Genomic DNA, 26,643 nt, shown 5'->3' with positions numbered 1-26,643 from the left:
AGCAATCATTTACACGGTTGATCTGCTTATGAGTTTAGTGGAGAATTTGGAAAGGCCATGCACAGTATACCCAAACTGTATCTGGTAGGCACAGTTATTCCCCCAGCTTTCCCCTTCTAGAAATATTCCCTTCAGCTCCTTTAAATACCACATAGCCTTTTTTGAGTAAGTCTCTTTGAAATTGTGGATATTTTTATAAACACAATGTCTCCTAAAATGGGGAAACAATCAATTATTACACATTGTATTCTTAAGAAAAATATATTTTCAAAAGATGAGGGAAAAACATAAACATTTCTTAATTATTCAGCAAACAAAATATATCAAGGAAAGGTAGCATTTTGAAATTCAGCATCTTATACTTGCTTTTTGAAGAAATATCCCAGATTGTGGGAAACCATTTGGAAACAGCTCCATCCTAAAAGGATTCCTTTAAAACTCTCTACCTGAGCTAACTATGGATACTATATTGTACAAAAATTAATATACATATATTATTTAATATATTGTGTGACAGAAAAAAAAACTTATTCTTCTTAAAGGAGTTTTTACCATCAATTTTCCCTCAAACTATATGATTTCTTAACTAAGTTATCAGTAAATAATTCAAAACCAGGAATATTAGAAACATAGAATCAGAGCTGGAATGAGGTATTTAGGGCATGGAGTTCAATCTCCAAGAAAAAGAATGAAAATTAAAACATGCTAGATAGACGTCTAGCTGTCCAGTCTCCACTTGAAACATGCAGTAAAAGGAAAGCACGTAATCTCTTTTGGGGAATTGGGCTGCTATTAACCTACTCTTACTGTTAGGAAGTTTTTCCTAGCATTCAACCCAGAGTTGCTTATCTGTAACTCAGGATCCTTGTCATAAGCCTTTCGGGGCAGATCATTGGAGCTTTTTTTGTGACACTCCTTCAGGTACAGAAAAAGGTTTGTCATATTCTACCCTCCTTTTCTCAAGGAAAAAGTGACCCCAGCTCCCTTTTCAGATTTAGTTTCCAGTCCCCTGATCATCCTTCTTGCCCTTTTCTGAACCTGTTCCAGCTTCTCTGAACTTTTAGAAAGATTGCTGGCATGATTTAACAGTCTGGCATGAAGCTATAGCTTCATATGATCACACAGATACCAAGACCAAACTTCCCTGGAATTGCCCATATGTGATCATCTTTTTCTTTATTGTGTTAATATTAACACTAGTTGTTTTTGGCCCACCAATGTGCCTGAGTACTCTAAACACTTGTTTTGGATCATATGGGAGAAAATACAGTCTTCATCAAAACATAACTTAATGAAACATAATAGCTGGCATGCTCTTATGATCTATGGCTGGCTGGCCATAAAGTTCATGAACACATTTTATACAGTAAGTATTACCCCAGTCTTAACTGATTATTTGTTATATCTGTTTTTCAGGCAACTCATCAACTTCATCTTCCTTGAACTGGATGCTTCCATTCTTTTTCATCACAATTATTCTATTTCTTGTTCTAATAGCTGCACTTTTTTATTGCAAGAGAAAAGGTACTGTGCATATCCCTCGTGTATAACAAACTCAGTGGTGAATGCAGGCAGGACTGTAGATAAAACAAAGCCAGTGGAAAAGAAGGAAGCATATCAGCATGCAGTAAGGAAGTTGAAGGTTTGCAGAAAATGCAAAATACGTAAAGTCAAGTAAGCAAGAAGAAAAGAGAAGACCCTGAATGCTTTCCTTGGAAACAAAAGCAACATATTGGGCTTGCAGGGTGGGAAATGGATTGCCCTATTTGAGGAAGGCTGAATAGAAATGAAGTGAGATAAGAATTAGGGCTAGGGCTAATTAGATTAGTAGTACTACCAGGATATGTTTGTGATCATCTATAAAAGAAAACAACCCTCCTAGGTTTAGAAGCCTCTATTCAGTCTCTACCCGTAAATTAAGTCAACAGGGTAAGAGCCCAATTCAATGAAGGGTAACCTCCAAGACTATACCCTCTGCTCTTCATTGTCACCCTGTTCTTTATTGGGTTCCAAGGCCAATTTTGGGTCCCATACTTTGGACTGGTGAAAGGGAAGTTTCCACCAATATTATGGATAGTTTCATCACAATTATAAACCCAAAGAAAAAGGGAGTTAATGGTAGGGCAAATTCAGAGACCTAGATTTATGGTGGCAGAGGAAGGGTTTGATACTCTTTGACTTTGATTCAAGAATAGAATGTCTACTTTTAAAATATGTCCTGCTATCATGTCCCATACCTAACTCCACTACCAAGATAGGCTTTGGAATAATATGTCCCAGTCATAAATGCAGAGGCCTACAATTGCCGTATTTTGTTCAGGGACTCATTATTACAAAATCACACATTAATGCCACTCCACTAGAAGCAGAAAAGAGATGAGAAGTCCTGGAATAAAAGCAGAGAAAAGGTGGCAGAAAAATCTGTTTTCTCCTTTTTTTTTTCCCCTCTAGGCTTTTTGCTACTGTTGTTTTTGTACTTGCTTTTCTCCCTATTTTTAAAGGATTACAAAGCATTTCCTAATACATAAAGTTCTCAACATACAAACAATTAAGCAGTGTTTGGAAATGCTTATGTCAAATCAGATAATAAGCTTCAATGGCAAATTGCAGATAATGTACTTAGTATAGGTAAAATTTCAATTATCATCAGTCCTTGCAACTGCTAAAATAGTAAAATAATAAACAATCACACAAATTAGAAGCTGCTAACAATGACCTTTATTCAAAGTCAGAATAATCAGACTGACTAGACATTGTTTCAATGTGTATTGCGAGCCTTGGTTTTGCTCCCTTCTTCTCGGCATTTTTTGAAAAGCAGCACTTGGTATATATGTTGAATTCACTGGAGAACAAAATTCAGAATACATAATTTATTGGTTTTCCTACAATTTTGGTGTCTTCTAATCTCAGTGTTAGTTTTTTGTCTTCCTGATTCTCCTAAATAGATGACGAAGAAGAAGCATTATGTTTGTTAGAGTTCAGCAAATTCAATGGTGTTTGAGAATCATTACAAAAGTATTTTAACAAAAGTATTTTGTACAATATATTTTAAAAACACCATTAAAATGAATACAAATGTATTAAAGTAAACAAAAGTTTTAAAGCAAATGTAATCAATACATCTTAATTCTTGTTTCAATAGCTATTGTTTTTAATGTTATATGCCAAACATACTTTTGTTAGCAAACCCAGTTATATGTAATGCATGTAACTTTATATTTCTGATTAGTGTTAAAAGTACTACTAATATAACCATCCCCACCACAGTTCCTTTTTTCCAAAAAAAAAAATGAAAAGAAAAGAAAATCACAACTCAAACCAAAACTAGTTCTTCAAAATATCTAGACATTTTGCATCGCTATGAGCACATACTGATTGTTGCATTTCTTCTCTCAGAAAAAAAAAGGAAGACCCAGATGAGAGATTTAAAAAATAATACAAATCTTCTTCAAGGTAAGTTCCTGCTACAATTAAAGAAATGAAAGAATTATCATTACTGTTTGCTTCTAATATAAATGTAGTCATCATTATGAAGGTAACAATATAACACTCCTTTGTTATAAAAGTTAACAAGCTTTCATAATATTATTGTCTAAAACACTTGAATAATTATGCTAAGGGTATTTCCTTTCTGATTTATGTTTGGTGGATCATCAGAGTCAGATGAGTAAATATGACTGTATTAGATGTGTTTTTTTTTCAAAATAAATGTAAGTCATAATACACAAAAGAACATACTACTGTTCATAAATGTACAGCTAACCCCTTTTCATGCTGAATGAAACACAATAGGCCTTTATTTATCCCTGCTACCAAATACTTTATCTGATATACACTTTCTATGACATGCCAATTACTTGTTTATAAATAATGGCATATTTCTGAATTGGATGTGGACATTATCTGAAATAATGCTCTATAATTATTCAAAAAGTATGATGAACTTCTAGTGGCAGACCCAGATTCAGGATGATCCTCAATCATGGAAACTCACTATATGGCTTTGAGCCAGTTGTTCTTTACTGGCCCAACCTCCCTCACAGGGAGCCTGTGGAGATAAAATGAGGGAGATCTCTATGGAATCTGCCTGGAGATCTTAAAGAAAAAGGAAATAAATCCCCTGGATAAAATCTAATGATTTTTTTAAAAGTTGAATTATACTGTACAGAAGATGAGTTCAGAGAGTATATCTGCATCACTGCTGGACCCAATAGCTTATCATTTTCTATTTTAAATGGCTTTTTGTTGCACCTATTTAAGTCAAGGTCAGAAATTCCTCCTTTCAGCTTGGAGGGCTTGCACAACAGCTCACTATCCTGACAGCTACTTCTGCTCTGTCCATGTCCACTGTGTGTCACTGCAAAGCAGAAGTCTCCCTTGTCCATCCCTGTCCAACCTTCTCATTCTTGTTATAAGTCAGACTCTTGCTCTTTCTTTAATGGGGAACCCTCCACATGCCGCTGAAAACATTGAAAACATAGCACCAATTCTGCATTGCTGTATCCCTGAAATGTGTTTTACTTTTCCACAACGTTTTCTTTTTAAATATCTTCAAATGGAAAAAACATCTATTTCCCTTTCCAAACAAAAAGTAACATTTTCCCTTGAAGTTAAATTGCTACATGAGTACTCTATCTTTAAGGGCTATACTCACTGATTTATTTTTAATGTTGCTATATTTGAAAAAACCTCTATTCTTCCCTGGGAATTTTCAGAAAGTTTCAATGGATGCAGTTGACTCTGCACGTACCAGGAAAAGACTGTTTGTATCCCCGCAAAAGTTCCTTGGATGTTTGTGGACAATTTTCCCACATATCATACAAATCCTTTCTTTTCATACCACTTCCTGTGAGAAATCAACTTTTCTGGATTTTTGTTTTGAACAGAAAACCCACTCAAAAGTTACGGTCATTTCAATCAGTTAGTCTGGCTCATCTTGGTCCGCACTGGAACATAAAGCCCAACAGATATGCTTTAGAGGACTAGAAAACAAAACAAACCCAAGATTGTGGGGAGAAAAACTGAAGATCAGAGCATCCTGCGAATTTATGTGGAATGTTCTGGGGGATGTTCCGTTGCCCAGATTCTCCAAGAGTTTTACTTTGAAGTGTTGTATTTATGCGAAAATTGACTGCATTTCTTTCCTTCCAGGAGACCGGGCGGAAGAAAAAGGTAAGTCTCATGAAGCATTTCCACTTCTCAGCAGTTAAACCAAATAGAAAATAACTGTGTGTCACATTTTTGGCTACTTTTGACAAAGCACCAAGATAATTCCTCCATGCACGGTTCTGTTTGAATCGACGAGTGCTTCCGCTTAGGGCTTATATTGAGGCAGCCTTTCTTTCTTTGCTTCTCTGTTGCAACGATATGTTTCGTCTTCAAATTACATGCGGGAAGGAAGGAACAAACATAATCTCTAAAACTGTATGAGGTAATTATCTGGGAAAATCTGCTTCTGAAGGACATTATACACATTTTTAAGCTCAATTAAATAAATTTGGGCTTCATAATGAGCACCTTGAGTTGGGCTTAGAGGAATCAGTAAACCTGATATGTCCGCCTCAATGTAGCAGCAATGTGGACATCCTAGAAGTGCAACTCACTATCTATTACTGCATTCACGCTGCACTTTCTAGGTCATCTTTGTGATGCATCCCGCAATAGCACAGGGCAATAGTTCAGACTGAGAGTTTCCAGTTCTTCATACATTTGTTTTTAATGTTACTATATTTGCTTTGTTCCTCATGTTAAATAGAAATCTATTCTATCAAGGACTTAAAGTAAAAGAAAGAAAGAAAAAAAGCAAATTTGTATATACACATTTCCCACGGTCCATGTTATCTGCATATTTGATCACATACATCCATTTTTTAAAATATTTTTACCTGAAATATACACAAATGTGCCTGATACTCTGATCTCAAATTCATATACAGCTCATATTCTGTTTAAACTGCTATCAGTGTATCTACCAGCACATTACTAGTGGGAAATGGCAAAAAGGGTGATAATCATGAAAGGAAGTGATTGTCAGAAAAGCTAAACAAGGAAGATTCACTACCGAAGTTTCCAATTGGCAATCCCCTCTTCTGGGAATCCAACTAAAGATGGATCATCCTACTGTTTTACCTCCAGTTTGGGGGGGGGGGGGTCTAACTACCCTGAGGTTACAGAGGAAAAGAAATTCTGCCACAGACTTCAGTAAATGCAAACTTCCATTGTCCATCTATCCTACAACCTATATAAAGCCCACAGTCAGCCCCTCACAGCTGTTTGATACCCAAAGAAATACATCCTTGTCCGTCTTCAGCTTCCTCTTTTTCTAATTCCGCAGTCCTGTGCATGCTTACCTTCAAGTAACTTCCACTGAATTTAGGGAGACTTTCTTCTCAAGATTGGGACATGATTGTCCTGTAGCATTAGTCACACCATATAAAGAGGAGACAGGCCCTAACCCCAGGATTCCATTGGTCAAATCTGGAGCACATTACTAAGGACAAAGTCAAAAAGCAGAGACGTGGTCAGGAAAAGCCAAAAGAAATTTCCACAAAATGTCAGTTCAGATGAGGAAGTGTGAGAAAGGGAGTGAGAAGCAAAGTCACCCATGTGTATAGTCTTCTGGAAAAGCAAAGGAAAAGCACAGGGACTAGTGAGGAGGGAGCAATTCCTAAAAGGAAGAGGCAGGCACTGGCAAATGGGTCCACAATGAAGCCATTCAACGCAGCTTGTCTGTCTTTAACAGATGGGAAGGGAAAGAAGTGGGGGAACAACTAATCAGCTCATGCAGTGGCAACAGTCTGGAATCAGCACCGGTCCAGGCCTGTGGTCAAGCCAGAATAATTTGGACTCGAGTTTGTAAAGCTAGTACAAATACGCACTGGGTTAACTATCTCACTCGGTTAAATCTGTTAACTAGAGCGCTGATACTTAATGAGGTGAGAGAACTCACTGGCTGGCTGCTCTCATCTGTGCCCGACATCTCCGCCCACCTCAGCATTCTCTGCATATAGAGATGAAGGTGACCCAATGGAGAACATTGAAGGCAAAAGGAGAAGAGGACGGCAGAGGGTGAGATGGTTAGATAGCATCACTGAAGCAATGAGCATGAAACTGAGCAAACTCAGGGAGGCAGTGAAGGACAGGAAGGCCTGGCACAAAATGGTTCATGGGGTCACGAAGAGTCGGACACGACTTAACGACTGAACAACAACAACAATGGAGAACATCTGTACCAGCTCCAGAAGCAGAAGAAAAATCAGCAAATAGGCAAGGCACTTTGAAGCAATACAAATGACACTGTAGGCAGCTGATCTGATTTGCTGGCTTGAAGCAAGTCCCCACTTTGATTTGCTAGACTGTTTCAGTGGGGTGATTCCACTAAGCTGAAACAATGCTTTGCCTTTGTATAGTCTTATTCTTCAAATGTAAATCATACCAATTTTTCCCTTTTTGGGAACATTTAGAGAAGGTAAGCCTTATGGAATGTTTCTAATTTTAAATAAGCCTTTCCCCCAATTAACATTTCACATGGTGCTTTCATCTCTGAAAAACTGGACTGCAAACCATCACCATTTCTTTCATTCTGTCTTTGTGCCCTGTAACTTTGATTATTTGTCACCTGTATATTTTTATTATCATTCTGGACAGGGATAGTAATCAGTGATATTGATATTGTTGCCTACTTTTTCTTTTCAGAACAACCCCAAGAAAACAGAGTACTGCTTTCACCATTCAAAATACAAGGTTTGAGAATTAATATATTTACAATTTGTCCAAAAAGATGGCAGGGCTGAGCAGGGAACAAACTACTGGACCAGGTCTGGAAACAATGATTGGTCCTGCCATTCACAATCTGCATATAAGCCAACCCAAATATACCATGCAACTCAACAATATGCACCTCTGAACCACAATGTAAATACAACCACATCTAATAGCTCTATTCACTCATATATACCCCAACTTAGCTGCTTATTCCTCAGTTGTTTAAGGCACTGTTGACATCTGAGCCATCAGAAACCCGCCCTGAATTCCCTACTTCTTCAAAACAAACTTGAACGGCGAATGCATATAGGACTGAGGTGAAAGCAGGATCACTCGCAAACCAAGGAGAAATATCACTGTCCTTTTAGGAACACCAAATTTTAAAGTGTACAAAACTCACTTTAAAATCCCGAAGTGGATCCTGAATAGGAGTTGTGGCATAATAATTAGTCAACCCATTAATTCTGAAGAATTCAACAGCATATCTTTTAAGAGAAACAATTACTTGTTTAGATATTGGTTGTGAGTTTAAAAAGAAATAAACCATTTTATATAAATGAATATGTGAAACCTATTTCAAGGTGTGATGTAAAAAGAAGGAAAAAAACACGGATACTTGTAGCTTTGACTTATTTTCAATATTTGGAAAAAGCAGATCTTCGTTCCTATTGTAAGGAAGAGGGTCTTTGTTGTTGCAAAATTCATTAAATAGTGATGCTCTGCAGACAAATTCAATAGATAAATGGGGGGAAATTCTACTTGCCATATCCTGATTTAATATCAGCATCATAGAGTCAGATTCTATGGATAACAATGGACTCCAAACAATAGATGTAAAAAAACAGAAAGTTTGTCCAGAAATTACGACATTACGATGATTCTGAATTAGGTTTAGTCATTTTCTAATTGCCAAATTTCATAAAATCAAGGTGTTTAATCTACTTCAAGCCTTGTAATTGATTGACTTCTTTGTTTTGGGTTCATATTTTATAGATACGCAGAACCAGTTGGGTGAGTAGATCTATACCAATTATACCTCTTCCATTCAAAACACCAATGCCTAATAGAAGTCTTTACAATCACTGGAAATATTATGTCTGTGCAAGATGTGTTTTCCTTTCCAATTAAAGACGAGTGCCATGATCTCCATATGCCCAGGATCTATGTTCCAGAGTAGGTTTGCCATGTTCCTGCTACAGTGTGGAAGTTCTACTTTAAATCACTTTAAAACCATCTCGATGACCCCCCAATATCCACACAATTATTTCAGGGCTGTTTCCATATGTACCTGGCCGTTCTCTCTGCTCAGAGGACCATAGCATAGCTTAAAGCTTCATTCCAGTCAGAGTGTCTTTCAAAAACTAGCTGATTCAAGAAAGAATAAAGAGAACCATTTCTCATGGATTAAACAGAAACAAAGATCTCCTATAATACTAGTCAGCCATTGAATGCAATGAAGAATACTTAACCTGACCTCATCTTAGTCTGGGAAATGTGATCCAACCAAAATTCTCTCACTCAGGGCCCTGTTTAAGCTGAACTAGATATGCCCACAGCCACTTTAGGAAGGAACCACAGTAGTAAAGGAAGGTCAAAGTGAAAGGATGTGATTTCCAAAAAAAGAGTCCAGATGGATATGACTGGTTTCAAGTAGTCGATTCTATCCATTTGATAAAATTTGGATAACCTCTTCTTCAGTTATGAAATATGATCATGTAATCCCTTCACTTAGAGATATCAGAAATATCCTCCATGAATTATAAAATATGCATATTTGCATGTCCACCAAATAGAGCTGATCCTACAATTAGACACTGGCCACTGTTCTAGTTTCAGCAGCTGGTCATGCTCCCAACCCCAGTATCACAAAAGTTTTTCCTCCTTCTCACAGTGGCCCCTGAAAAGGCTACAATGGCAGGTTCACTGTACAGTTCATCCAAAGTCTTTTAAAATTAAGGGAAAAAGCCTACAAAAGCTTGCCAGGCCTTCTGCTATAGACCTTGGGAAGAGGAGAGAAAGATCAGAGAGGCAGAAGATAGGAAACAGAGGGGACAGAAAGGAGGGAGCCTCTGGGATTTGCATTCAGCTGAAGTCCTTGTGAGAGAATATACTCAATTGAACAGTGCTGAAAGATTACCATATAATTAAGTAGCAAAATGTCCCATTTAAAAAAAAACATGTTCATAATATAGTTGTCTTGGTGCTGACTATGGACTTAGCCTGGCTATCAGCAACTGCTTAGAGACAACCATTGTATTTGAAGTACAAGCAGTCTTTATTTATTAAATAATAAATTTATTCAGCAATATATAGAAAAGTCTTGCTACATACTAAGTGCGGGAAGCAAAAAAGACAGATTTTCCCTTTGTCCCTTAAACTGATTTAACTCATAGTTTTTCCTTTGCTTTCTTTGGTTTCGAGCAAAACTACAGACCGAAAACTGTCTTTTTTTAAAATGGGGGGGGGGGGAGGCTATACCGCCAGAACAAATGATAGTGATTCTATAGAAAACTCACTCAAAATTGAGAGGAGTTTGAATCACTTAGTCTGGTTCTTCCTGTTCTGCATTCTGAAATATAGCTCAGCAGATATGCTTTACAGAACTAGAAACTTGACCAACTTCTCCAAACGTTTTATATTGAAGTGTTCTATTTAACTGAAAATCGGATGTATTTTTTTCTTTCCAGAAAACCTGCAAGAAGAAAACAGTAAGTGTCATAAAACTTTTCCACTTCTGACCAGTTAAAGCAAACGGAGTATAACCGTCTGTCACATTCTTTGCTACTTTTGACAAAGCATTAATATAATTCGTTCAGGCACAGTTCTGATTTGAAACTATGAGTGCTCCCAGGAAGGACTTATATCTAGACACCCTTTCTTTCTCCACCTCAATGTGGCAATAATATGTTGCAGGTTAAAATTACATACAGTACATGAATGAACGAACATAATCTCTGAAACTGTATCAGGTCATTATCTGGGAAAATGTTGTTTTCAAACGTACGCATCGTACGCCTTTTTGAACTTCATTAAAGAACTTTGGCCCCATAATGAGCACCTAGAGTTGGGCTTAGAGGAATAAGTAAACGTTATTCGTCAACATAAAAGTAGGATCATTGTGGACGTCCTAGGAGTGCAGCTCAATCCGTCACTGCGTTCAAGCTGCAGGTTCTGGGTCATCTTTCCGATGCATCCCACAAATAACACACTGCCGTAATTCAGACTCAAACTTACCGGTTCTTCATACTGGTATCACTCCTCAGAGATATCACATCTCTCTCTTACAGAAAGGACAGATTTTGCTAATTTGCCTTCTAAGATGAGCTGCAGACTTGCAAAGGGCAAGGGCAAAACCTAGCTCCTTCCCTGGGAATTTTCAGAAAGTTTCAACGGCTGCAATAGACTCTGAACATACTAGGGAAAAATCCTTTGTATCCCCGACAAAAGCGAATTTCCTGTTTGTAGACAATTTTCCCACGCATAATACAAATCCTTTTTTTCGGACGTCTTCTTGGGAAGAATGAAGCATTCTGGTTTTTAGTTTTGAATGGAAACCCACTCAAAAGTTAGAGTCGTTTCAATCAGTTAATCTGCTCCACCTTGGTCTGCGCTTGGAAATATAGCCCAACACATACGCTTTAGAGAACTAGAAAAAAAAAAAAACTGAGGGGGGGAGAGAAACTGAAGATCTGACCACCCTGGAAAAGTTTGTGGAATGTTCCACGTAGAGGGTGTTCCGTTGACCAACTTCTCCAAAAGTTTTATTTTGAAGTGTTCTATTTATCTGAAAATTCAATGTATTTTTTTTTCCCAGAAACTCTGAAGAAAGAACATGGTGAGTCTCATAAAAAGTTTTGGCTTCTCAGCAGTTAAACCAAAGAGAATATAACTGTGTATCACAATTTTCCTACTTTAGACAAAGCATTATTATAATTCGTTTATGCACAGTTCTGATTTGAAACTATGAGTGCTCCCAGGAAGGACTTATATCTAGACACCCTTTCTTTCTCCACCTCAATGTGGCAATAATATGTTGCAGATTAAAATTACATACAGTACATGAATGAACGAACATAATCTCTGAAACTGTATCAGGTCATTATCTGGGAAAATGTTGTTTTCAAACGTACGCATCGTACGCCTTTTTGAACTTCATTAAAGAACTTTGGCCCCATAATGAGCACCTAGAGTTGGGCTTAGAGGAATAAGTAAACGTTATTCGTCAGCATAAAAGTAGGATCATTGTGGACGTCCTAGGAGTGCAGCTCACTCCGTCACTGCGTTCAAGCTGCAGGTTCTCGGTCATCTTTGCGATGCATCCCACAAATAACACACCGCCATAATTCAGACTCAAACTTACCGGTTCTTCATACTGGTATCACTCCTCAGAGATATCACATCTCTCTCTAACAGAAAGGACAGATTTTGCTAATTTGCCTTCTAAGATGAGCTGCAGACTTGCAAAGGGCAAGGGCAAAACCTAGCTCCTTCCCTGGGAATTTTCAGAAAGTTTCAACGGCTGCAATAGACTCTGAACATACTAGGAAAAAATCCTTTACATCCCCGACAAAAGTGAATTTCCTGTTTGTAGACAATTTTCCCACGCATAATACAAATCCTTTTTTTCGGACGTCTTCTTGGTAAGAATGAAGCATTCTGGTTTTTAGTTTTGAATGGAAACCCACTCAAAAGTTAGAGTCCTTTCAATCAGTTAATCTGCTCCACCTTGGTCTGCACTTGGAAATATAGCCCAACACATACGCTTTAGAGAACTAGAAAACAAAAATACTGAGGGGAGGGAAACTGAAGATCTGACCACCCTGGAAAAGTTTGTGGAACGTTCCACGTAGAGGGTGTTCCGTTCACCAAATTCTCCCAAAGTTTGATTTTGAAGTGTTCTATTTATCTGAAAACTGAATGTATTTTTTCTTTCCAGAAACTCTGAAGAAAGAACATGGTGAGTCTCATAAAACGTTTCGGCTTCTCAGCAGTTAAACCAAAGAGAATATAACTGTGTATCACAATTTTCCTACTTTAGACAAAGCATTAATATAATTCGTTCATGCACAGTTCTGATTTGAAACTATGAGTGCTCCCAGGAAGGACTTATATCTAGACACCCTTTCTTTCTCCACCTCAATGTGGCAATAATATGTTGCAGGTTAAAATTACATACAGTACATGAATGAACGAACATAATCTCTGAAACTGTATCAGGTCATTATCTGGGAAAATGTTGTTTTCAAACGTACGCATCGTACGCCTTTTTGAACTTCATTAAAGAACTTTGGCCCCATAATGAGCACCTAGAGTTGGGCTTAGAGGAATAAGTAAACGTTATTCGTGAACATAAAAGTAGGATCATTGTGGACGTCCTAGGAGTGCAGCTCACTCCGTCACTGCGTTCAAGCTGCAGGTTCTGGGTCATCTTTCCGATGCATCCCAAAAATAACACACCGCCATAATTCAGACTCAAACTTACCGGTTCTTCATACTGGTATCACTCTTCAGAGATATCACATCTCTCTCTAACAGAAAGGACAGATTTTGCTAATTTGCCTTCTAAGATGAGCTGCAGACTTGCAAAGGGCAAGGGCAAAACCTAGCCCCTTCCCTGGGAATTTTCAGAAAGTTTCAACGGCTGCAATAGACTCTGAACATACTAGGAAAAAATCCTTTGTATCCCTGAAAAAAGTGAATTTCCTGTTTGTAGACAATTTTCCCACACATAATACAAATCCTTTTTTTGGAACGTCTTCTTGGGAAGAATGAAGCATTCTGGTTTTTAGTTTTGAATGGAAACCCACTCAAAAGTTAGAGTCGTTTCAATCAGTTAATCTGGTCCACCTTGGTCTTCACTTGGAAATATAGCCCAACACATACGCTTTAGAGAACTAGAAAACAAAAATACTGAGGGGAAGGAAACTGAAGATCTGACCACCCTGGAAAAGTTTGTGGAACGTTCCACGTAGAGGGTGTTCCGTTGACCAACTTCTCCAAAAGTTTTATTTTGAAGTGTTCTATTTATCTGAAAACTGAATGTATTTTTTCTTTCCAGAAACTCTGACGAAAGAACATGGTGAGTCTCATAAAACGTTTTGGCTTCTCAGCAGTTAAACCAAAGAGAATATAAGTGTGTATCACAATTTTCCTACTTTAGACAAAGCATTAATATAATTCGTTCATGCACAGTTCTGATTTGAAACTATGAGTGCTCCCAGGAAGGACTTATATGTAGAAACCCTTTCTTTCTCCACCTCAATGTGGCAATAATATGTTGCAGGTTAAAATTACATACAGTACATGAATGAACGAACATAATCTCTGAAACTGTATCAGGTCATTATCTGGGAAAATGTTGTTTTCAAACGTACGCATCGTACGCCTTTTTGAACTTCATTAAAGAACTTTGGCCCCATAATGAGCACCTAGAGTTGGGCTTAGAGGAATAAGTAAACGTTATTCGTCAGCATAAAAGTAGGATCATTGGGGACGTCCTAGGAGTGCAGCTCAATCCGTCACTGCGTTCAGGCTGCAGGTTCTGGGTCATCTTTGCGATGCATCCCACAAATAACACACCACCATAATTCAGACTCAAACTTACCGGTTCTTCATACTGGTATCACTCCTCAGAGATATCACATCTCTCTCTTACAGAAAGGACAGATTTTGCTAATTTGCCTTCTAAGATGAGCTGCAGACTTGCAAAGGGCAAGGGCAAAACCTAGCTCCTTCCCTGGGAATTTTCAGAAAGTTTCAACGGCTGCAATAGACTCTGAACATACTAGGAGAAAATCCTTTGCATCCCCGACAAAAGTGAATTTCCTGTTTGTAGACAATTTTCCTACGCATAATACAAATCCTTTTTTTTGGACGTCATCTTGGGAAGAATGAAGCATTCTGGTTTTTAGTTTTGAATGGAAACCCACTCAAAAGTTAGAGTCCTTTCAATCAGTTAATCTGCTCCACCTTGGTCTGCACTTGGAAATATAGCCCAACACATACGCTTTAGAGAACTAGAAAACAAAAATACTGAGGGGAGGGAAACTGAAGATCTGACCACCCTGGAAAAGTTTGTGGAACGTTCCACGTAGAGGGTGTTCCGTTGACCAACTTCTCCAAAAGTTTGATTTTGAAGTGTTCTATTTATCTGAAAACTGAATGTATTTTTTCTTTCCAGAAACTCTGACGAAAGAACATGGTGAGTCTCATAAAACGTTTTGGCTTCTCAGCAGTTAAACCAAAGAGAATATAACTGTGTATCACAATTTTCCTACTTTAGACAAAGCATTAATATAATTCGTTCATGCACAGTTCTGATTTGAAACTATGAGTGCTCCCAGGAAGGACTTATATGTAGAAACCCTTTCTTTCTCCACCTCAATGTGGCAATAATATGTTGCAGGTGAAAATTACATACAGTACATGAATGAACGAACATAATCTCTGAAACTGTATCAGGTCATTATCTGGGAAAATGTTGTTTTCAAACGTACGCATCGTACGCCTTTTTGAACTTCATTAAAGAACTTTGGCCCCATAATGAGCACCTAGAGTTGGGCTTAGAGGAATAAGTAAACGTTATTCGTCAGCATAAAAGTAGGATCATTGGGGACGTCCTAGGAGTGCAGCTCAATCCGTCACTGCGTTCAGGCTGCAGGTTCTGGGTCATCTTTGCGATGCATCCCACAAATAACACACCACCATAATTCAGACTCAAACTTACCGGTTCTTCATACTGGTATCACTCCTCAGAGATATCACATCTCTCTCTTACAGAAAGGACAGATTTTGCTAATTTGCCTTCTAAGATGAGCTGCAGACTTGCAAAGGGCAAGGGCAAAACCTAGCTCCTTCCCTGGGAATTTTCAGAAAGTTTCAACGGCTGCAATAGACTCTGAACATACTAGGAGAAAATCCTTTGCATCCCCGACAAAAGTGAATTTCCTGTTTGTAGACAATTTTCCCACGCATAATACAAATCCTTTTTTTTGGACGTCATCTTGGGAAGAATGAAGCATTCTGGTTTTTAGTTTTGAATGGAAACCCACTCAAAAGTTAGAGTCCTTTCAATCAGTTAATCTGCTCCACCTTGGTCTGCACTTGGAAATATAGCCCAACACATACGCTTTAGAGAACTAGAAAACAAAAATACTGAGGGGAGGGAAACTGAAGATCTGACCACCCTGGAAAAGTTTGTGGAACGTTCCACGTAGAGGGTGTTCCGTTGACCAACTTCTCCAAAAGTTTTATTTTGAAGTGTTCTATTTATCTGAAAATTCAATGTATTTTTTTTTCCAGAAACTCTGAAGAAAGAACATGGTGAGTCTCATAAAACGTTTTGGCTTCTCAGCAGTTAAACCAAAGAGAATATAACTATGTATCACAATTTTCCTACTTTAGACAAAGCATTAATATAATTCGTTCATGCACAGTTCTGATTTGAAACTATGAGTGCTCCCAGGAAGGACTTATATCTAGACACCCTTTCTTTCTCCACCTCAATGTGGCAATAATATGTTGCAGGTTAAAATTACATACAGTACATGAATGAACGAACATAATCTCTGAAACTGTATCAGGTCATTATCTGGGAAAATGTTGTTTTCAAACGTACGCATCGTACGCCTTTTTGAACTTCATTAAAGAACTTTGGCCCCATAATGAGCACCTAGAGTTGGGCTTAGAGGAATAAGTAAACGTTATTCGTCAGCATAAAAGTAGGATCATTGGGGACGTCCTAGGAGTGCAGCTCAATCCGTCACTGCGTTCAGGCTGCAGGTTCTGGGTCATCTTTGCGATGCATCCCACAAATAACACACCGCCATTATTCAGACTCAAACTTACCGGTTCTTCATACTGGTATCACTCCTCAGAGATATCACATCTCTCTCTTACAGAAAGGACAGATTTTGCTAATTTGCCTTCTAAGATGAGCTGCAGACTTGCAAAGGGCAAGGGCAAAACCTAGCTCCTTCCCTGGGAATTTTCAGAAAGTTTCAACGGCTGCAATAGACTCTGAACATACTAGGAAAAAATCCTTTGCATCCCCGACAAAAGTGAATTTCCTGTTTGTAGACAATTTTCCCACGCATAATACAAATCCTTTTTTTCGGACGTCTTCTTGGGAAGAATGAAGCATTCTGGTTTTTAGTTTTGAATGGAAACCCACTCAAAAGTTAGAGTCCTTTCAATCAGTTAATCTGCTCCACCTTGGTCTGCACTTGGAAATATAGCCCAACACATACGCTTTAGAGAACTAGAAAACAAAAATACTGAGGGGAGGGAAACTGAAGATCTGACCACCCTGGAAAAGTTTGTGGAACGTTCCACGTAGAGGGTGTTCCGTTGACCAACTTCTCCAAAAGTTTTATTTTGAAGTGTTCTATTTATCTGAAAATTCAATGTATTTTTTTTTCCAGAAACTCTGAAGAAAGAACATGGTGAGTCTCATAAAACGTTTTGGCTTCTCAGCAGTTAAACCAAAGAGAATATAACTATGTATCACAATTTTCCTACTTTAGACAAAGCATTAATATAATTCGTTCATGCACAGTTCTGATTTGAAACTATGAGTGCTCCCAGGAAGGACTTATATCTAGACACCCTTTCTTTCTCCACCTCAATGTGGCAATAATATGTTGCAGGTTAAAATTACATACAGTACATGAATGAACGAACATAATCTCTGAAACTGTATCAGGTCATTATCTGGGAAAATGTTGTTTTCAAACGTACGCATCGTACGCCTTTTTGAACTTCATTAAAGAACTTTGGCCCCATAATGAGCACCTAGAGTTGGGCTTAGAGGAATAAGTAAACGTTATTCGTCAGCATAAAAGTAGGATCATTGGGGACGTCCTAGGAGTGCAGCTCAATCCGTCACTGCGTTCAGGCTGCAGGTTCTGGGTCATCTTTGCGATGCATCCCACAAATAACACACCGCCATTGTTCAGACTCAAACTTACCGGTTCTTCATACTGGTATCACTCCTCAGAGATATCACATCTCTCTCTTACAGAAAGGACAGATTTTGCTAATTTGCCTTCTAAGATGAGCTGCAGACTTGCAAAGGGCAAGGGCAAAACCTAGCTCCTTCCCTGGGAATTTTCAGAAAGTTTCAACGGCTGCAATAGACTCTGAACATACTAGGAAAAATCCTTTGCATCCCCGACAAAAGTGAATTTCCTGTTTGTAGACAATTTTCCCACGCATAATACAAATCCTTTTTTTCGGACGTCTTCTTGGGAAGAATGAAGCATTCTGGTTTTTAGTTTTGAATGGAAACCCACTCAAAAGTTAGAGTCCTTTCAATCAGTTAATCTGCTCCACCTTGGTCTGCACTTGGAAATATAGCCCAACACATACGCTTTAGAGAACTAGAAAACAAAAATACTGAGGGGAGGGAAACTGAAGATCTGACCACCCTGGAAAAGTTTGTGGAACGTTCCACGTAGAGGGTGTTCCGTTGACCAACTTCTCCAAAAGTTTTATTTTGAAGTGTTCTATTTATCTGAAAATTCAATGTATTTTTTTTTTCCAGAAACTCTGAAGAAAGAACATGGTGAGTCTCATAAAACGTTTCGGCTTCTCAGCAGTTAAACCAAAGAGAATATAACTGTGTATCACAATTTTCCTACTTTAGACAAAGCATTAATATAATTCGTTCATGCACAGTTCTGATTTGAAACTATGAGTGCTCCCAGGAAGGACCTATGTCTAGACATCCTTTCTTTCTCCACCTCAATGTGGCAATAATATGTTGCAGGTTAAAATTACATACAGTACATGAATGAACGAACATAATCTCTGAAACTGTATCAGGTCATTATCTGGGAAAATGTTGTTTTCAAACGTACGCATCGTACGCCTTTTTGAACTTCATTAAAGAACTTTGGCCCCATAATGAGCACCTAGAGTTGGGCTTAGAGGAATAAGTAAACCTTATTCGTGAACATAAAAGTAGGATCATTGTGGACGTCCTAGGAGTGCAGCTCACTCCGTCACTGCGTTCAAGCTGCAGGTTCTGGGTCATCTTTCCGATGCATCCCACAAATAACACACCGCCATAATTCAGACTCAAACTTACCGGTTCTTCATACTGGTATCACTCCTCAGAGATATCACATCTCTCTCTAACAGAAAGGACAGATTTTGCTAATTTGCCTTCTAAGATGAGCTGCAGACTTGCAAAGGGCAAGGGCAAAACCTAGCCCCTTCCCTGGGAATTTTCAGAAAGTTTCAACGGCTGCAATAGACTCTGAACATACTAGGAAAAAATCCTTTGTATCCCTGAAAAAAGTGAATTTCCTGTTTGTAGACAATTTTCCCACACATAATACAAATCCTTTTTTTGGAACGTCTTCTTGGGAAGAATGAAGCATTCTGGATTTTAGTTTTGAATGGAAACCCACTCAAAAGTTAGAGTCGTTTCAATCAGTTAATCTGGTCCACCTTGGTCTTCACTTGGAAATATAGCCCAACACATACGCTTTAGAGAACTAGAAAACAAAAATACTGAGGGGAAGGAAACTGAAGATCTGACCACCCTGGAAAAGTTTGTGGAACGTTCCACGTAGAGGGTGTTCCGTTCACCAACTTCTCCAAAAGTTTGATTTTGAAGTGTTCTATTTATCTGAAAACTGAATGTATTTTTTCTTTCCAGAAACTCTGACGAAAGAACATGGTGAGTCTCATAAAACGTTTTGGCTTCTCAGCAGTTAAACCAAAGAGAATATAACTGTGTATCACAATTTTCCTACTTTAGACAAAGCATTAATATAATTCGTTCATGCACAGTTCTGATTTGAAACTATGAGTGCTCCCAGGAAGGACTTATATGTAGAAACCCTTTCTTTCTCCACCTCAATGTGGCAATAATATGTTGCAGGTTAAAATTACATACAGTACATGAATGAACGAACATAATCTCTGAAACTGTATCAGGTCATTATCTGGGAAAATGTTGTTTTCAAACGTACGCATCGTACGCCTTTTTGAACTTCATTAAAGAACTTTGGCCCCATAATGAGCACCTAGAGTTGGGCTTAGAGGAATAAGTAAACGTTATTCGTCAGCATAAAAGTAGGATCATTGGGGACGTCCTAGGAGTGCAGCTCAATCCGTCACTGCGTTCAGGCTGCAGGTTCTGGGTCATCTTTGCGATGCATCCCACAAATAACACACCGCCATAATTCAGACTCAAACTTACCGGTTCTTCATACTGGTATCACTCCTCAGAGATATCACATCTCTCTCTAACAGAAAGGACAGATTTTGCTAATTTGCCTTCTAAGATGAGCTGCAGACTTGCAAAGGGCAAGGGCAAAACCTAGCTCCTTCCCTGGGAATTTTCAGAAAGTTTCAACGGCTGCAATAGACTCTGAACATACTAGGAGAAAATCCTTTGCATCCCCGACAAAAGTGAATTTCCTGTTTGTAGACAATTTTCCCACGCATAATACAAATCCTTTTTTTCAGACGTCATCTTGGGAAGAATGAAGCATTCTGGTTTTTAGTTTTGAATGGAAACCCACTCAAAAGTTAGAGTCCTTTCAATCAGTTAATCTGCTCCACCTTGGTCTGCACTTGGAAATATAGTCCTACACATACGCTTTAGAGAACTAGAAAACAAAAATACTGAGGGGAGGGAAACTGAAGATCTGACCACCCTGGAAAAGTTTGTGGAACGTTCCACGTAGAGGGTGTTCCGTTGACCAACTTCTCCAAAAGTTTTATTTTGAAGTGTTCTATTTATCTGAAAATTCAATGTATTTTTTTCCAGAAACTCTGAAGAAAGAACATGGTGAGTCTCATAAAACGTTTTGGCTTCTCAGCAGTTAAACCAAAGAGAATATAACTATGTATCACAATTTTCCTACTTTAGACAAAGCATTAATATAATTCGTTCATGCACAGTTCTGATTTGAAACTATGAGTGCTCCCAGGAAGGACTTATATCTAGACACCCTTTCTTTCTCCACCTCAATGTGGCAATAATATGTTGCAGGTTAAAATTACATACAGTACATGAATGAACGAACATAATCTCTGAAACTGTATCAGGTCATTATCTGGGAAAATGTTGTTTTCAAACGTACGCATCGTACGCCTTTTTGAACTTCATTAAAGAACTTTGGCCCCATAATGAGCACCTAGAGTTGGGCTTAGAGGAATAAGTAAACGTTATTCGTGAACATAAAAGTAGGATCATTGTGGACGTCCTAGGAGTGCAGCTCACTCCGTCACTGCGTTCAAGCTGCAGGTTCTGGGTCATCTTTCCGATGCATCCCACAAATAACACACCGCCATAATTCAGACTCAAACTTACCGGTTCTTCATACTGGTATCACTCCTCAGAGATATCACATCTCTCTCTAACAGAAAGGACAGATTTTGCTAATTTGCCTTCTAAGATGAGCTGCAGACTTGCAAAGGGCAAGGGCAAAACCTAGCCCCTTCCCTGGGAATTTTCAGAAAGTTTCAACGGCTGCAATAGACTCTGAACATACTAGGAAAAAATCCTTTGTATCCCTGAAAAAGTGAATTTCCTGTTTGTAGACAATTTTCCCACACATAATACAAATCCTTTTTTGGAACGTCTTCTTGGGAAGAATGAAGCATTCTGGATTTTAGTTTTGAATGGAAACCCACTCAAAAGTTAGAGTCGTTTCAATCAGTTAATCTGGTCCACCTTGGTCTTCACTTGGAAATATAGCCCAACACATACGCTTTAGAGAACTAGAAAACAAAAATACTGAGGGGAAGGAAACTGAAGATCTGACCACCCTGGAAAAGTTTGTGGAACGTTCCACGTAGAGGGTGTTCCGTTCACCAACTTCTCCAAAAGTTTGATTTTGAAGTGTTCTATTTATCTGAAAACTGTATGTATTTTTCTTTCCAGAAACTCTGACGAAAGAACATGGTGAGTCTCATAAAACGTTTTGGCTTCTCAGCAGTTAAACCAAAGAGAATATAACTGTGTATCACAATTTTCCTACTTTAGACAAAGCATTAATATAATTCGTTCATGCACAGTTCTGATTTGAAACTATGAGTGCTCCCAGGAAGGACTTATATGTAGAAACCCTTTCTTTCTCCACCTCAATGTGGCAATAATATGTTGCAGGTTAAAATTACATACAGTACATGAATGAACGAACATAATCTCTGAAACTGTATCAGGTCATTATCTGGGAAAATGTTGTTTTCAAACGTACGCATCGTACGCCTTTTTGAACTTCATTAAAGAACTTTGGCCCCATAATGAGCACCTAGAGTTGGGCTTAGAGGAATAAGTAAACGTTATTCGTCAGCATAAAAGTAGGATCATTGGGGACGTCCTAGGAGTGCAGCTCAATCCGTCACTGCGTTCAGGCTGCAGGTTCTGGGTCATCTTTGCGATGCATCCCACAAATAACACACCGCCATAATTCAGACTCAAACTTACCGGTTCTTCATACTGGTATCACTCCTCAGAGATATCACATCTCTCTCTAACAGAAAGGACAGATTTTGCTAATTTGCCTTCTAAGATGAGCTGCAGACTTGCAAAGGGCAAGGGCAAAACCTAGCTCCTTCCCTGGGAATTTTCAGAAAGTTTCAACGGCTGCAATAGACTCTGAACATACTAGGAGAAAATCCTTTGCATCCCCGACAAAAGTGAATTTCCTGTTTGTAGACAATTTTCCCACGCATAATACAAATCCTTTTTTTCAGACGTCATCTTGGGAAGAATGAAGCATTCTGGTTTTTAGTTTTGAATGGAAACCCACTCAAAAGTTAGAGTCCTTTCAATCAGTTAATCTGCTCCACCTTGGTCTGCACTTGGAAATATAGCCCTACACATACGCTTTAGAGAACTAGAAAACAAAAATACTGAGGGGAGGGAAACTGAAGATCTGACCACCCTGGAAAAGTTTGTGGAACGTTCCACGTAGAGGGTGTTCCGTTGACCAACTTCTCCAAAAGTTTTATTTTGAAGTGTTCTATTTATCTGAAAATTCAATGTATTTTTTTTCCAGAAACTCTGAAGAAAGAACATGGTGAGTCTCATAAAACGTTTTGGCTTCTCAGCAGTTAAACCAAAGAGAATATAACTATGTATCACAATTTTCCTACTTTAGACAAAGCATTAATATAATTCGTTCATGCACAGTTCTGATTTGAAACTATGAGTGCTCCCAGGAAGGACTTATATCTAGACACCCTTTCTTTCTCCACCTCAATGTGGCAATAATATGTTGCAGGTTAAAATTACATACAGTACATGAATGAACGAACATAATCTCTGAAACTGTATCAGGTCATTATCTGGGAAAATGTTGTTTTCAAACGTACGCATCGTACGCCTTTTTGAACTTCATTAAAGAACTTTGGCCCCATAATGAGCACCTAGAGTTGGGCTTAGAGGAATAAGTAAACGTTATTCGTGAACATAAAAGTAGGATCATTGTGGACGTCCTAGGAGTGCAGCTCACTCCGTCACTGCGTTCAAGCTGCAGGTTCTGGGTCATCTTTCCGATGCATCCCACAAATAACACACCGCCATAATTCAGACTCAAACTTACCGGTTCTTCATACTGGTATCACTCCTCAGAGATATCACATCTCTCTCTAACAGAAAGGACAGATTTTGCTAATTTGCCTTCTAAGATGAGCTGCAGACTTGCAAAGGGCAAGGGCAAAACCTAGCCCCTTCCCTGGGAATTTTCAGAAAGTTTCAACGGCTGCAATAGACTCTGAACATACTAGGAAAAAATCCTTTGTATCCCTGACAAAAAGTGAATTTCCTGTTTGTAGACAATTTTCCCACACATAATACAAATCCTTTTTTGGAACGTCTTCTTGGGAAGAATGAAGCATTCTGGATTTTAGTTTTGAATGGAAACCCACTCAAAAGTTAGAGTCGTTTCAATCAGTTAATCTGGTCCACCTTGGTCTTCACTTGGAAATATAGCCCAACACATACGCTTTAGAGAACTAGAAAACAAAAATACTGAGGGGAAGGAAACTGAAGATCTGACCACCCTGGAAAAGTTTGTGGAACGTTCCACGTAGAGGGTGTTCCGTTCACCAACTTCTCCAAAAGTTTGATTTTGAAGTGTTCTATTTATCTGAAAACTGAATGTATTTTTCTTTCCAGAAACTCTGACGAAAGAACATGGTGAGTCTCATAAAACGTTTTGGCTTCTCAGCAGTTAAACCAAAGAGAATATAACTGTGTATCACAATTTTCCTACTTTAGACAAAGCATTAATATAATTCGTTCATGCACAGTTCTGATTTGAAACTATGAGTGCTCCCAGGAAGGACTTATATGTAGAAACCCTTTCTTTCTCCACCTCAATGTGGCAATAATATGTTGCAGGTTAAAATTACATACAGTACATGAATGAACGAACATAATCTCTGAAACTGTATCAGGTCATTATCTGGGAAAATGTTGTTTTCAAACGTACGCATCGTACGCCTTTTTGAACTTCATTAAAGAACTTTGGCCCCATAATGAGCACCTAGAGTTGGGCTTAGAGGAATAAGTAAACGTTATTCGTCAGCATAAAAGTAGGATCATTGGGGACGTCCTAGGAGTGCAGCTCAATCCGTCACTGCGTTCAGGCTGCAGGTTCTGGGTCATCTTTGCGATGCATCCCACAAATAACACACCACCATAATTCAGACTCAAACTTACCGGTTCTTCATACTGGTATCACTCCTCAGAGATATCACATCTCTCTCTTACAGAAAGGACAGATTTTGCTAATTTGCCTTCTAAGATGAGCTGCAGACTTGCAAAGGGCAAGGGCAAAACCTAGCTCCTTCCCTGGGAATTTTCAGAAAGTTTCAACGGCTGCAATAGACTCTGAACATACTAGGAGAAAATCCTTTGCATCCCCGACAAAAGTGAATTTCCTGTTTGTAGACAATTTTCCCACGCATAATACAAATCCTTTTTTTTGGACGTCATCTTGGGAAGAATGAAGCATTCTGGTTTTTAGTTTTGAATGGAAACCCACTCAAAAGTTAGAGTCCTTTCAATCAGTTAATCTGCTCCACCTTGGTCTGCACTTGGAAATATAGCCCAACACATACGCTTTAGAGAACTAGAAAACAAAAATACTGAGGGGAAGGAAACTGAAGATCTGACCACCCTGGAAAAGTTTGTGGAACGTTCCACGTAGAGGGTGTTCCGTTGACCAACTTCTCCAAAAGTTTTATTTTGAAGTGTTCTATTTATCTGAAAATTCAATGTATTTTTTTTTTCCAGAAACTCTGAAGAAAGAACATGGTGAGTCTCATAAAACGTTTCGGCTTCTCAGCAGTTAAACCAAAGAGAATATAACTGTGTATCACAATTTTCCTACTTTAGACAAAGCATTAATATAATTCGTTCATGCACAGTTCTGATTTGAAACTATGAGTGCTCCCAGGAAGGACCTATGTCTAGACATCCTTTCTTTCTCCACCTCAATGTGGCAATAATATGTTGCAGGTTAAAATTACATACAGTACATGAATGAACGAACATAATCTCTGAAACTGTATCAGGTCATTATCTGGGAAAATGTTGTTTTCAAACGTACGCATCGTACGCCTTTTTGAACTTCATTAAAGAACTTTGGCCCCATAATGAGCACCTAGAGTTGGGCTTAGAGGAATAAGTAAACGTTATTCGTGAACATAAAAGTAGGATCATTGTGGACGTCCTAGGAGTGCAGCTCACTCCGTCACTGCGTTCAAGCTGCAGGTTCTGGGTCATCTTTCCGATGCATCCCACAAATAACACACCGCCATAATTCAGACTCAAACTTACCGGTTCTTCATACTGGTATCACTCCTCAGAGATATCACATCTCTCTCTAACAGAAAGGACAGATTTTGCTAATTTGCCTTCTAAGATGAGCTGCAGACTTGCAAAGGGCAAGGGCAAAACCTAGCCCCTTCCCTGGGAATTTTCAGAAAGTTTCAACGGCTGCAATAGACTCTGAACATACTAGGAAAAAATCCTTTGTATCCCTGAAAAAAGTGAATTTCCTGTTTGTAGACAATTTTCCCACACATAATACAAATCCTTTTTTTGGAACGTCTTCTTGGGAAGAATGAAGCATTCTGGATTTTAGTTTTGAATGGAAACCCACTCAAAAGTTAGAGTCGTTTCAATCAGTTAATCTGGTCCACCTTGGTCTTCACTTGGAAATATAGCCCAACACATACGCTTTAGAGAACTAGAAAACAAAAATACTGAGGGGAAGGAAACTGAAGATCTGACCACCCTGGAAAAGTTTGTGGAACGTTCCACGTAGAGGGTGTTCCGTTCACCAACTTCTCCAAAAGTTTGATTTTGAAGTGTTCTATTTATCTGAAAACTGAATGTATTTTTTCTTTCCAGAAACTCTGACGAAAGAACATGGTGAGTCTCATAAAACGTTTTGGCTTCTCAGCAGTTAAACCAAAGAGAATATAACTGTGTATCACAATTTTCCTACTTTAGACAAAGCATTAATATAATTCGTTCATGCACAGTTCTGATTTGAAACTATGAGTGCTCCCAGGAAGGACTTATATGTAGAAACCCTTTCTTTCTCCACCTCAATGTGGCAATAATATGTTGCAGGTTAAAATTACATACAGTACATGAATGAACGAACATAATCTCTGAAACTGTATCAGGTCATTATCTGGGAAAATGTTGTTTTCAAACGTACGCATCGTACGCCTTTTTGAACTTCATTAAAGAACTTTGGCCCCATAATGAGCACCTAGAGTTGGGCTTAGAGGAATAAGTAAACGTTATTCGTCAGCATAAAAGTAGGATCATTGGGGACGTCCTAGGAGTGCAGCTCAATCCGTCACTGCGTTCAGGCTGCAGGTTCTGGGTCA

At 38.6% G+C, this 26,643-nt stretch overlaps 1 protein-coding gene across 50 annotated transcripts in view; it reads left to right on the top strand.

Annotated features, from left to right (window-relative positions):
* The window catches only part of LOC107326028 (uncharacterized), a 51,418-nt gene that overhangs the window by 4,739 nt on the left and 20,036 nt on the right, over window positions 1-26,643 (top strand). For 15 of the 50 annotated variants that reach the window (XR_015796522.1, XR_015796520.1, XR_015796525.1 and 12 more), the window contains 20 exons: window positions 1,417-1,524; window positions 3,397-3,453; window positions 5,152-5,172; window positions 7,696-7,743; window positions 8,758-8,775; window positions 10,452-10,472; window positions 11,579-11,599; window positions 12,701-12,721; window positions 13,823-13,843; window positions 14,945-14,965; window positions 16,066-16,086; window positions 17,187-17,207; window positions 18,308-18,328; window positions 19,430-19,450; window positions 20,549-20,569; window positions 21,668-21,688; window positions 22,788-22,808; window positions 23,909-23,929; window positions 25,031-25,051; window positions 26,153-26,173. Coding sequence is in view for 1 of the 50 variants with exons in the window: in XM_088142814.1 (XP_087998940.1) it covers window positions 1,417-1,524; window positions 3,397-3,453; window positions 5,152-5,172; window positions 7,696-7,743; window positions 8,758-8,775; window positions 10,452-10,472; window positions 11,579-11,599; window positions 12,701-12,721; window positions 13,823-13,843; window positions 14,945-14,965; window positions 16,066-16,086; window positions 17,187-17,207; window positions 18,308-18,328; window positions 19,430-19,450; window positions 20,549-20,569; window positions 21,668-21,688; window positions 22,788-22,808; window positions 23,909-23,929; window positions 25,031-25,051; window positions 26,153-26,173 (567 nt within the window). In the remaining 49 variants the exon portion in view is untranslated. The remainder of the gene's footprint in view (window positions 1-1,416; window positions 1,525-3,396; window positions 3,454-5,151; window positions 5,173-7,695; window positions 7,744-8,757; window positions 8,776-10,451; window positions 10,473-11,578; window positions 11,600-12,700; window positions 12,722-13,822; window positions 13,844-14,944; window positions 14,966-16,065; window positions 16,087-17,186; window positions 17,208-18,307; window positions 18,329-19,429; window positions 19,451-20,548; window positions 20,570-21,667; window positions 21,689-22,787; window positions 22,809-23,908; window positions 23,930-25,030; window positions 25,052-26,152; window positions 26,174-26,643) is intronic. The other 35 variants (XR_015796563.1, XR_015796556.1, XR_015796546.1 and 32 more) reach the window with 26 other exon arrangements.

Source organism: Python bivittatus, unplaced genomic scaffold, assembly GCF_059951505.1.
Source record: "Python bivittatus isolate LINGU-HERP-01145 unplaced genomic scaffold, Pbiv_v1 ctg000440_np1212, whole genome shotgun sequence".
In the NCBI taxonomy this organism is placed as follows: Eukaryota; Metazoa; Chordata; class Lepidosauria; order Squamata; family Pythonidae; genus Python; species Python bivittatus.
Note: the sequence above shows the minus strand (reverse complement) of the source record. Positions and strands in the feature narration are given on the sequence as shown.